Source organism: Heteronotia binoei, chromosome 10 (assembly GCF_032191835.1).
Source record: "Heteronotia binoei isolate CCM8104 ecotype False Entrance Well chromosome 10, APGP_CSIRO_Hbin_v1, whole genome shotgun sequence".
NCBI classification, from domain to species: Eukaryota; Metazoa; Chordata; class Lepidosauria; order Squamata; family Gekkonidae; genus Heteronotia; species Heteronotia binoei.
The window spans coordinates 88,358,277-88,371,160 of NC_083232.1; the positions used below are offsets into that span (position 1 = coordinate 88,358,277).

The 12,884-nt window shown below is 43.8% G+C and overlaps 1 protein-coding gene across 1 annotated transcript in view; it reads left to right on the plus strand.

The window, feature by feature from the left end:
- Positions 1-12,884, plus strand: part of CNTNAP2 (contactin associated protein 2) — a 1,690,081-nt gene that overhangs the window by 1,167,455 nt on the left and 509,742 nt on the right. The window contains exon 13 of the mRNA XM_060247763.1: positions 1,199-1,399. Within this exon, the coding sequence (XP_060103746.1) occupies positions 1,199-1,399 (201 nt within the window). The remainder of the gene's footprint in view (positions 1-1,198; positions 1,400-12,884) is intronic.

The window sequence follows — 12,884 nt, forward strand, 5'->3', positions numbered from 1 at the left end:
GAACAATGGGAAGCAGGATCCAAATCTCCGCTTCCCAGGACCAATCACCACCCCCCTGCTGGTTCAAATGACCCAATGATGTTCTAGCGCGGGAACTTTGGAGTATATAGTTGGCCCCATTGGCCCAGTACAGTAGGCTTAGTTTGCCTTTTACAATGCTGTAATCACTAGTAAAGAGCTGTGATCATCTGCAACTAAGTTTCCTCATGCATCAAACCCACTATTTAACAGTGGCTAACAGTTTAAAACATAGCATTAAAACATACCATAAAAGCAAAATCAGAATACATATATTAAAATACAAAACAAAGGGGCAGGAAGGAGAGGTCACTGTGGGGATTGTCAGACAGAACAAGAAGTCTTTGCTTGGTGTTGGAAGAAAGGAACAAACAAATATCCCTGGTGAAGGAGCGTCATGATTTTGGTGCCACGGCCAAGAAAGCCCTAAATTAGGTTACCACACATCTTATCGCAGAAGGCATGGGGCAACTAAAGCAAACCGTTGGGTGTTTGTGGTTTGCCACTGACAAGTGACCTTTCCAAAAAGTAAGCCCTAATTCTCTTGAAGGTCTTGAAATAATGATTCTTAGTACAAAACTCGCAGGAAAAAGCCCATTTCAAATCCATGCAGTCTAAGACAAGAAGGGGACATGCTCCTGTAGGAGATTAATTTAGGATGTAATTCTGTCACCTTTCTTAGACACATCGAGAGCCAGTTTGGTGTAGGGAGAGCCAGTCTGGTGTAGTGGTTAAGTGTGCGGACTCTTATCTGGGAGAACCGGGTTTGATTCCCCACTCCTCCACTTGCACCTGCTACCATGGCCTTGGGTCAGCCATAGCTCTGGCAGAGGTTGTCCTTGAAAGGGCAGCTGCTGTGAGAGCCCTCTCCAGCCCCACCCACCTCACAGGGTGTCTGTTATGGGGGAGGAAGGTAAAGGAGATTGTGAGCCGCTCTGAGACTCTTCGGAGTGGAGGGCGGGATATAAATCCAATATCTTCTTCTTCTTATAGCTGTTATTTTTAAAAAAAAATAGCTACAATACCGTACACATCTTCTATCCAGTGAAAATGCTTCCCTACCCCAGCCTCAGACAAACACACCTCTGATACTATCTGCATGCTGAATAGATAAACACCTCCTCTTCAGTGCCAGAATTCATGGAACATCTGTGGTGAGTTTTCTTTATTTTTCTTCCAGAGGACAAAGTGTGGACCATTGTGAATCATAACCTGCCGGCGCAGTCTGCAGTGGTGAGCAACAAACCAGAGAAGCACGCATCACTGCAGCTGAACTACAATGCCACCATGGATCAGATCTCTGCCATCACCAGCAGCGCCGAGTATTGCGAGCAGTTTGTCGCCTACTTCTGTAAATTGTCGAGGCTGTTGAACACCCCAGGTAGGCTAAAGGTGGAATGTCATCATTGCTGTTTTATGACTATTAAAAACAAACAATTTAACCGGTTTTGCAGTTGGGCTAAATCAGTTGAAATCCAAGATTTGACTTGGTTGGGCTTAGTAACATGAGCCATATTGATGTGAGCCTTCGAGGATGAGGTATTACTACACTTGAAACATTATCTTTCGTTTTAACTACCTCATCCGTACTGACATCATTTTGGCTTACTTCCCATTTCTTGTTGCTGACCAGGGGGTTATCTAGAGCCCTCTTGGGTCTTGCTTTCATTCCCGTAAGCTCAAATTTTGATCTTGTGACAGAATCTTGCTTCATGTACCATTTTTCTTCTTATTTCCAACCTCACTATGAATTCTTTTCCTTTTGTTGTTGCCATCTTGTTTCTGTTCTGATGGCCAGTGGTTTATTTTTCAAATGCTGTACACCCTGATTGGGAAGTCCATTGTCTACTTTTAGATATGTGAGACTGGCCTCTCTGTAGATGTTCAGTGGTGAAGCTACTATGTGCATACTTAGGACTCTCTCACATTCCCTTGATATTCCTTGCCATTGAAAACAAGGTCTAGAGATTGGTAGAGCATACGTGAAGGAAAAGGAGAGAGGGTTGGAAGTACACGTCTCACACTTCCTGTTCCCTCCATATCATAGGTCTGGTTCAGATTTTAGGGAAGGCGCCATAGCTCAATGGTAGAGCATCTGCTTGGCATGTAGAAAGTCCCAAGTTCAAACCCTGGTACATTCAGTTTAAAGGATAAGATAGGAGGTGATGTGAAAGGCCCGAACCTGAGATGCTGGAGAGATATTGCCAGTTTGATTAGACAATACTGACTTTGATGGACCAGGAGTCTGATTCAGTATAAAGCAGCTTAGTGTGATCAGACCTCCATAGGATTGACTGTGGAAGCAACAAGCTTGCAGTTTGTGTATAGAGATGTTTTCTGAACACACACTGCTTCTGTTCTGATAATCTTCCAGGGAAATATTATATCACTCTTGATCAAAACATTGACGGTGCGATGCTTCCCCCTAGGACAACACAATGGGCCCATCTACACTCAAGATAAGTGGCTTGGCATAAGCAGAGGAAAACTTCTTAAATATAATGGGGAAATTTTAGTTTATAAATTTAAGATACCTCAAAAAAAAAAAAAACAGCAGACAAATCTGCACTGGGCATGTTCATATTTCTTTCCGTATGATTATCAGTTAAATGATGGAAACAGGGGATGTTAAAATCAGTCTCTAAAAATTAGCAGTATCTTGGAGGAAGTGATCCTCTGACTTTAATTCTTTCCTCCCCTACCACCAAAATGCTATCAGCTTTTAAAGGTTTTGACCTCTCTGAAGGTCAAAGAGTATATTGCACTTTTCCTCCCTCGCTTGAAAATACCGTTAAACGTGAAATTTAGAATTAAATTTTTGTTTAAATCTGAGATCAAATTTAAACTTGCCATCTCAGTATTCAAGGAAATATCTTTTTGAAAAACTTAATTTACAAAAGGAAAATGCTAAATTTCTCACACTGTTAGTTGGGAATAAATTAAAATCAGAATGGTTTGGAGCCAGCCAGCATTTTCATTCAATCTGGCTCAATTGTGCTCTTCATTTACAAACCCTCCCACACATGACTTTTGTACATGTAGGTCAAATTATTCTCAGCATGACCTTTTTTTTGGAGTCGCAAAAGAACCCTCCTTCACTTTTCACTAGCAGAAAAGTTGGTTGGATCCAACCCAATACATTTTATTTGTCAAGACCAGAACCTTTTCCTTGATGATGGAAAGTGCCATCAAGTCGCAAATGATTTATGATCCTGTATGGTTTTCAAGAGACATTCAGAGATGGTTGACCATTTGCCTGCCGCTTCATAACAGCCGTGCAGTTTCTTGGTGGTCTCCCATCCAAATACTAACCGGGGCTAACCCTGTTTAACTTCCAAGATCTTGTGAGATCAGGTTAGCTTGTCTTATGGATAATCAAAGGCATTTAGATGTGCCTTCCTAAGTTAAAACTCACTGAAGGCCTTTTCTTGAACGCCACTGTAACCCACACCTTGGTAATCCTACAGGGGGCGAGTTTACTCTTCAAGAACATGTTGGTGTTTGGGGGGGGGGGGAAATCCCCTTGTATTTTATTATTCCATATTTCAATGACAGCAATTTCAGACCTTAAAGCACAGGATGCTCTTAAGGAATTAGATGCACTATTATATATTTTTTCCTCTCTCCTGCATTTTGCTTGCCAAAGAGGAAGAAAGGGAAGCATACAAAAGCAGATCATTTTTATGCAGACCCTGACAAAGGATCCTACTGTAATGTTTGCCTAATGCTTCTGGATAGTCTGTACATATATCCCACAACAGTGATCTGCACAAAAGAAAAAGCAGAAATAGATACATTTTCTTCTTTTGTAAATAATCTGTTGTTTAGTTCTGTTCAGTAACTTTCCAGTCCTGACGTTCATTTTTGTTCTTCCTGTTTTGGAAATGTGTCTAGGAATATATGACGGCACCCTGTTTTATCTCGGAAGACATGGTTTTTTGTGACCTCGCTAGAGATTTTAGAAATCAAGCGTATTAGGCTTGCGGGGAGATACAATTATGCATTGTTGCTATTTACTTTTAGGATGATAGTATTTATTTAATTATTGCAATAACTATTCCCTATAATGTTAACTTTGGACAAAGGCTCCATCTGCCCATGGCAGAGTCCTCATGTTTGTTGGGGAATAACATAAGGAATTTGTATCCCACGTGTGATGGGAGTTTTATGCCTTCCAGAGGCTCCCTGAGTCTCTTCCATTGGAGATCAAAGCTGGCCAGGAGAAACTGCTTTAGCCTTCCCTCTTACCATATTATTTTCTCCTCCTTGAACTACCCCATGGAGCTAGTGTTGCCTCTGTTATAAAAATCACATTATTTCATGGCTACATATAAGCTTCGCTGTGGCGTCAGTATCCACAGGGTAGTTTGCAGATGCAAAAACATCGGGTGAGATCACACGAGAGATTTGGCCTGACCTAGTCATATCTCCCTTCTGGATTTAATGTGCACGATCACACACGCACATCTGCTCCTTGAGCGCCACCCATCGTAGGATAGCAGATTAAATAGCTACCAAGAACTTCCCAGTAGCAAATCTCTAAAATGCATGCAGGGCACATTTCCTGGCTGTCTGAACAGCTAGGGTGCATAACGTACCGGCCCCGCATGTGCAAGAGCAGTCTGAATGCTCCTCTTGTGCGGCTCATGCCTCTCCCGGCAGCAGAGTAGGAGCTGTGCGATTACCACAGCACGTATCAAAGAGAACTGGCTTTTTCAAAGCCAGGATAGTGCCACACCAATTTTCCTGTGTGATCCCACCCAATGTGGGGAGAGCAGGGCCAGTGCATGGGAATAGGCAAAGTAGGCAGTCGCCTAGGGCGCCATCTGGCCTAGGGGGCACCACTGGGTGCCCCTCCCAGACGCATGACTCTGGCTCTTGGCCACTGTCACCTTGTCTTCTCCCATCACCAAGCTGCCCTCTACAAAGCCAAGCCACCCCCCTCTCCCCAATGTGCGACTTGGTCTCCCACCTCATCCTGTCCCGCCACCTTCTTTCCTGGTGTGGCCAGCAAGCGCTTATTCTCACAATTTTTTTTATAACATATCACATTTTTTTAAAAAAAAAAAAAGTTAAAGTTAAAAATCAGCAAATTAAAAATGTGAAAAGTTTCAAGTTCGGCGCTCTTCATTTTCCCTATATTTTTAATAAGGGGGGGGGGCGCTAGTGGGTGATTCGCCTAGGGCACCAGAAAGCCTAGCACTGACCCTGGGGGAGAGGAGGCTAAAGCCATGTCTCTGCACGTGCTTTGATTGCAGACAGAAGGAACCAGTGTCCTGGCAAGTCCCATTGAGCAAAGTCTTTGTGTTGTTCCCCGACAAAAATGAGGACTTTTGTAATGTAGAGATGGAACCCTTGCCTGCTCAGCTTTTTGTCTCTCTTACTGTGCTGAGGTCTGACTCTTTAGGTGACTGAAAGACCTTTGTGGATGGGTTTCCCCTCCAACATGCAGACATATGTCTCTGCCTTATATGGAGTCAGAGCATGAAACCATTAAGATCAGTATTGTCTTCTTTGACCAGCAGTGGCTCTCCATGATTTCAGGCAGAGGTCTTTCGCATCACCAGCTACCTGATCCTTTTAAGTGAAGATGCCACGGATTGAACCAAAGATCATCTGCATGCAAAGCAGATGCTCTGCCACTGAGCCACAGCTTTTTTTGTAGCAGGAGCTCCTTTGCATATTAGGCCACACGCCCCTGATGTAGCCAATCCTCCAAGAGTTTACAGGGCTCTTCGTACAGGGCCTACTGTAAGCTCTTGAAGGATTGGCTACATCAAGGGGGTATGGCCTAATATGCAAAGGAATTCCTGCTACAAAAAAAAAAAGCCCTGGATGCCCTCAACCTTTCTTCTAAAGAGAGTACTAAGCCGGATGTGGGCTGAGTAATAGAATCAGTGCATGTCGTGTGTGCAGACGATGTCTGGTTCAATCCTAAATCCAATTGTTTCTTTCACGTAGAAAAACCCCTAGGTTTTTGCGGGGGTTTCTGGGTTTTTAAAACAGTGCACATGCTCCCTGTTCATGGCTTGATGTATGCCAAGATTCCTGAAAACTCAACTCGTGCATTATAAACAAATATCCTGCATTATCTCAAGTGTCTCTTTTCTGCTGTTACTGATATTTATGCCCTCATTAAAGAGGAGATTTGCAAAACAGGTCATTTTGAAAACGTAATGCGCAGTCGAAGTGCAGGGGCGACATTTTTACTATACCTGATTTTAGCGCAAGCAGCGGGAAATGTTTCCCCTTCCTATTAGCAATCCACATTAGCGGGTAATGTGCTAGACACAGGTAGTGATTGGGGCAGGGCGGTGTGGAAGAGGAACCTGACTGGGTGGCTGAGGTGAGGAGAGGAAGTTCAGAGTGGAAGAAGGTTTTGGAGAGAAGATGCAAGACATGGTGGCAGAGCTGGAGTGTATGTTGCCGAGGAGACTCAGTCAGGTCAGTCAAGCTCCAAGTGGTGGGGTGCATTTGTGAACAAGAGATGTCAACCCAAAAGAGGACCTCCTTTGGTGGTGCCACTACTATGGCGCTTTCTCCAAAGTATTCATCTGTCTCCTTCTACTTTCTGCCAGTGGGTGAAGACTTGGTGTTCCTTCAATAATCCCTCATTCCTGCTTTATGTTTTATCTTGTTGTCTTGTTGGTGTTCTGATGGGCTTTTTGATTATGCTTGTTTCAGTAGCTGGCAACCTTTGGTGACCCTGGTTTAGCAGAAATGGGGGTTATAAATGTGCATAAATAAAGTCTGTGTTTGGGTATTAGGACTGGGTGAGTGTGTAATGGGTTAATGTTTTCCAGTTGCTTAATTCTTTGCATAGCCATTATCGCCATTTTTTGATGACCTTTGGGCATGTTTCCATAATCATTCCCTTTCCATCTTTGTATGCATTTTTAAGATACTTGTCATAGATTCATTTAATATTGAGTTTGTTGTTTGATTCCATTTCTGGAGTATGCTACTTTTGCATGGCTCTTGTGTCCTCTGTGATGAATGGGTTGATTGCCCTTTGGACTAGAAACTCTGTCTCAGTATTTACCCATATGTAAAATGGATAAATTATTGGCCTTCATGAGTATATTACTAGGTGGGCAGGGCTCTTATAAGTACATGGAAATCTGTATACCTTATTAGAATAGGGCATTCTCTGTGATCTCAGTGCCGTAATTGCTGGATTCCACCTCTGTCCACACAGGATCTACTCATTTACTCCACTAGGCTTCTCCCTCCCTTTAATCTACTTGTGTGCCCTTGGACACACACTCCATCCTTGGCGCTTCAACTCTGATACCAGAGGGGCTCAGGCTCACTAGAACATCCCCTTGGCATGCAGAAGGTCCCAGGTTCAATCTCTGACATCTCCAGTTGAAAGGTTGTGTGGTAGCAGGTGATGTGAAAGACCTCCTTGGCCTGAGACCCTGGAGAACCATTGTCAGTCTGAATAGACAATACTGACCTAGATGGGCTGATGGGCTGATTCAGTATAAGGCAGCTTCATGCCATCATGTGACTTGTACACTTCAGGAGTTTGCAACTTGAACTGAGGAGGAAAGCAAAGCATTATGGGGGGGGGGGACCCTGACTGTGAAGCAAGAGTGCAGGAGCGGTGCAGAAATGAAGGCAAAAAAACTATGGGAATGAGTAGGATGGGGCATAGAAAACAGAAACGCCTTAGTAAGTGGTAGCTTTTTAAGTTGCTCTACGGATGCGGAGGGATGAGTATGGGAGCAGGCCGCTTGGCAGATGTTTGCATGTGACCTGCATTTTTTAAGCCACACAGGGGCTGTGTCAGTTTAAAGTGCCAGTTTGGACCCAGCCAATAACTTTTGTTGTTGTTCAGTCACACAGTCAAGTCCGACTCTTTGTGACCCCATGAACAAAGTCACACCAGGCCCTCCTGTCTTCCACCATCCTCCGAAGTCTGCTCAAATTTGTGTTTGTTGCATCTGTAACGCTGTCCAGCCATCTCATCTTTTGCCGTGTCCTTCTTCTTTTGCCTTCTGTCTTTCCCAGCATCAGAATCTTCTCCAGGGAGTGCTCTCTTCTCATTTGGTGGTCCAAGTATTTGAGCTTCAGCTTCAGCATCTGATCTTCCAGGGAACAGTCTGGGTTGATTTCCCTTAGGACTGACTGATTTGATCTTCTTGCAGTCCAAGGGACTCTCAAGATTCTTCTCCAGCACCACAGCTCAAACGCATCTATTCTTCTGCGCTCGACCTTCCTTATGGTCCAGCTCTCACAGCCATACATTACTACTGAGAATACCATCGTTTTGACTATACAGACTTTTGTTGGCAGGATGATGTCTCTACTTTTTATTATACTGCCCAGGCCAATAATGGGGATGTGCTAATGCTTCCCCTGTGGAACCAAAATGCTGGGCACTTTTATTGGCTAGGCATATTTGTAAGGTTGTTCTTCTTTCATGCAACTTGCTTCACCCCTCCCATATTGAAAATCTTTCCTGTCTGCATACCATTTCAAAAAGGTGTCGGAAGCTTCAGCTGTATGACTAAACATGTTTTGAACATGAGGTCAAATGAGGCCTGAGCATCAGGACTTTTGAGAGATAACATCTGTTCTCCCCCTCCCTCACAAGCTCATCCTTCTCTGCAGCTTCACTCGGCGATAAGAAACAAAGTCGAAGCTTTCAGGTGTGCAACTGGGGCTTCTTGCAGTTCAATCCTACACATGTTGACTCAGAGGAATGCTCTCTGGGAGTTTTCTCCCTAGTAAGCATGTTTAGGATCGTGGCCCTGGGGGTATCTCCCTGCCTTCTCAGGGGCTGTAGAACAAATATAAAAATGCTTGGTTCAGTCTGACCAAAATATTCGTACAAGTTCGCAGTTCCGTTACTCTTGGTAAATGTTGCACAGACAGTGTTATGTTACCACCTACTGGAAGAAAAGAGGCAACAGAGTTTTCAGCCTTCTGCCCCTGATTGCTTGCAACTCAGACTGAATAGATTCTCATTCTCTTTGAATTGCTATCAGAATCGTAGAGATGTGTTACGGTTCATATTTTAGTAAGGGAAAAAGTAAAGTGGCAAATAGAATGTTTAGCTTCCAGAGGGGAGGCTGTAGAATGCAGGACCAGGGGAAACTGCAACAAACAGAATTGCTTCAAAATGTATTCTTCTTTTTAAAAGATCATATATCTACCAGGGTGATCATTTAAGCCTGCCTGCCACATTTGTTTCCCCATGGAGTTTCTGATAGTCTCGTAGCTGGTCTGTGGCTCAGTATTGGTCAGTGGAATATTTTCATTATTTGTAAATATTTTTATCTATCTATCATATGTCTGTCTGTCTGTCTGTCTGTCTGTCTGTCTGTCTCTATCTATCTATCTATCTATCTATCTATCTATCTATCTATCATCTGTCTATCTATCTATCTATCTATCTATCTATCTATCTATCTATCTATCTATCTATCTATCTATCTATCTATCTATCTATCTATCTATCTATCTATCTATCTACCTATCTGTCGGTCTGTCTGTCTATCTATCTATCTATCTATCTATCTATCTATCTATCTATCTATCTATCTATCTATCTATCTATCTATCTACCATCTGTCTGTCTGTCTATCATTATCATCTATCTATCTGCCATCTGTCTGTCTGTCTATCTATCATCTATCTAGAAAAAGGTAGGATAAGACAGAAATACCACTGTGGTTCATTTATACATAAGCCGTCATATGTGGTTGACAAGAGCATAAAAAAATCAATAAGTGAGAGAAGCCATCCATATTATCTAATAAACTGTAACTAATAACATTTTTCTATCTGTAAAATTGCTAAGCGGGTCTTTCAATGTTAAGTGCAAATTACTTATATACTTTTGATTTTGATCTGGTCTACATGCAAATACATTGACATTTCTAACACTTCTGGTAAATATTAACATAAGAACATGACATAAGAACGCAAGAATGGCCTCGCTGGGTAATGCTACATGCCTAGCTTCAGCCACACCCCAAAATTTTCCAACACCGGCCAGCTGGATGTCTTGAAGTTATAAGCAGAACATGGTAAAGGCCTCAGCAGCTGGTGATGATGCCAATTGAACATCATCCTGTTTTCATTCTTGTTGTATTCATTTATTTTTTCTCTCTGCTGAAATTGTCCCTTAACATATACAGTGTTAGGCAAATTGCCCTTAAATGAGTTTTGGGGGATTAGATTGATGGGCAATCAGCCTTTTAGCGAGATCTTAAGAATCTGTATATACAGAAGGTGTCTGCTTTGGAAATCACCCAATAACAAGGAGATTTGGTCTAATAATCAACGGGGTTTTATTATAAGATACAGGCAAACATACAAGAGTATAAAATTACACAACAATCATACAGGCCTAATAAAATAGGGTTGAAATAGACAGGGGTAAACACGAGGGTAAACAAACAGGGTAATACTTACCTATCGTCGTCTTCGAGGAAGGCTCCAATGGCGATGAAAGTAGGAATGGGGGAGATGGCCCTCAACTGATCAGGTATCGGAGGTGTATCTGAACAGCAGGGTAGGGGTACTGTCAGAGACACACGTGTGGGGAGTTGCGTCAGAGGTTATAAGGACTGCCTTGAACCCTTAGGGGGTAGGAGGTCCAGGGGATTATGACACTGGGTCAGATGGGACATGAACATAGTACATTACCTCAGAAAAGGGGAGGCTCCAGAAGTGACAGTTTGGGCAAGGCATGGGTGAGTCCTGGGTGGAGGGGATTAAAATAATCTACTCAAATTTATCTAAAAAGGGACAAAAGAGAGTCAAATTGAAACCTAAGGTGGCACCCGATCTTGTACAATAGCGCTGGCTCTGGAATGCAGCCCTTCTTCTTCTTTTACCTCTTCTGGCTGGCACCATTCTTTGTCTTGAGTTCCGTTGGACAAAAGCTCAGGCAGACCGGCAGGATCCACGCCTAAAATAAGCTTGATTGCCTTATGCAGATGTTTGAAACAGCTGTTGAGTATGTGAGCCTCTCGCTTCTCTGTCATGGAGTCTGGCAGTGCAGGAAAATGGTCGCCGATGATGTTAGCCTACCAACATGGCTTTCCTGGTCAAGGCTGGAAACCATTTGCCTGAACAGTTCCTGGCGGTGCAACTTCTTCCACTGCAATGGCCAATATTGTACACGCACGGAGTGGCAGGGAGCTCATCTGTACTTCTGACTAGCACTCTTCCAGAGATATAGAGTGCTGTTGTAAAGCTGAGACTGTTAGTATTCGCATAAGTCTCTTAGAAAATGGTAGGTAAAACCCACATCTTTGAGCAGATGCACGAGAGTTGCATCTCTAGGCATCCTGGCAACCAAACCAGTGATCACAATGTCCATATAAATGAAAAATAGGAGGCTCTCTGTCACAACAGGGACACTCTGGCTTTACTTTTCGGCTTTGGATGTAATGCCGCCCCTCTCTGCCTCCCTTTATATTCTGTCTGAAATACCACCTCTTTTGGGAAGCCTTTGGACTAACCCCTTAGATTGCTTCTTTAGACATTAGAGAGTGCACAGGTTGAGTCTAGGGTCCCTTACTTTGTATTCTGTGTAACTGTCAGTTGTAAATGGTGGGTTCTCCTCAGTTCCCACACACATGGTACCCAATTCAGATCACAACTGTGTTTTGTGTGGAGGAGGGGCTTCAGTGCCTCCAGGCATCATTTCTCCCACTTGAAACCATCTGCTGGTTGCACATGTGTGGGAACTGGGAGAACCCACAACTCACAGCTTATCATTATACAGATGGTGGGATCACCCTGGGAATTTGGCACAGCGGTATCCCGGCTTTGAAAAAAATGGTGCTGTGATGCATGTCGCAACAATCACACAGCGTCTGCCCTGCTGCACACAAGCAAGAGGAACATCCAGACTGCTCCTGCGCGTGTGGGGCACATGCATTGCATGCCACAGCCACTTAGACAGCTGGGAAACGTGCTCCACATGTGCTTTAAAAAGATTTACCACTGGGGAGTTCCTGGTAGCTATTTAATCGATCCCCGGTGGAAACTGGGTTTCGGGTAGCTGGCTCGAGGTTGACTCAGCCTTCCATCCTTCTGTCAGTAAAATGAGCACCCAGCTTGCTGTGGGGAAAGTGTAGATGACTGGGGAAGGCAATGGCAAACCACCCCGTAAAAAGTCTGCCGTGAAAACATTGTGAAAGCAAAGTCACCTCAGAGTCAGAAACGACTGGTGCTTGCACAGGGGACCTTTCCTTTCCTTTCCTTTCCTTTCCTTTCCTTTCCTTTCCTTTCCTTTCCTTTCCTTTCCTTTCCTTTCCTTTCCTTTCCTTTCCTTTCCTTTCCTTTCCTTAAAGGAATATATCTAGAGAGAGGTGCCACTAAGTAGATATCTTGGGCAGATGGGTCCAATATATGTGAAGTTCCAGGTGGGACAAGTAATCCCACTACTCTTCAGAGCAGAAAGAAATAACTATAAAGTCCTGTGTGCTGTTTGTAAAGAACTCCGCGGCTCGGTAGTAGAGCATCTGCTTTGTACGCAGTAGGTCACAGGTTCAGTCCCCAGCAGCTCCTGTTTAAAAAGGACCAGGCAGCAGGCAATGTGAAAGGCCTCTGCCTGAAACCCTGGAGAGCCGCTGCCAGTCTGAGCAGACAAGACTGACTTTAATGGACCAAGGGCCCATTCAGTATAGGCAACTTCCTGTGTTCCTAGGGTTGCCAAGTCCAATTTAAGAAATATCTGGGGACTTTGGGGGTGGAGCCAGGAGACTTTGGGGGTGGAGCCAGGAGACATTGGGGGTGGAGCCAGGAACAAGGGTGTGACAAGCATAATTGAACTCCAAGGGAATTCTGGCCATCACATTTAAAGGGACAGCATACCTTTTTAAATGCCTTCCTTCCAT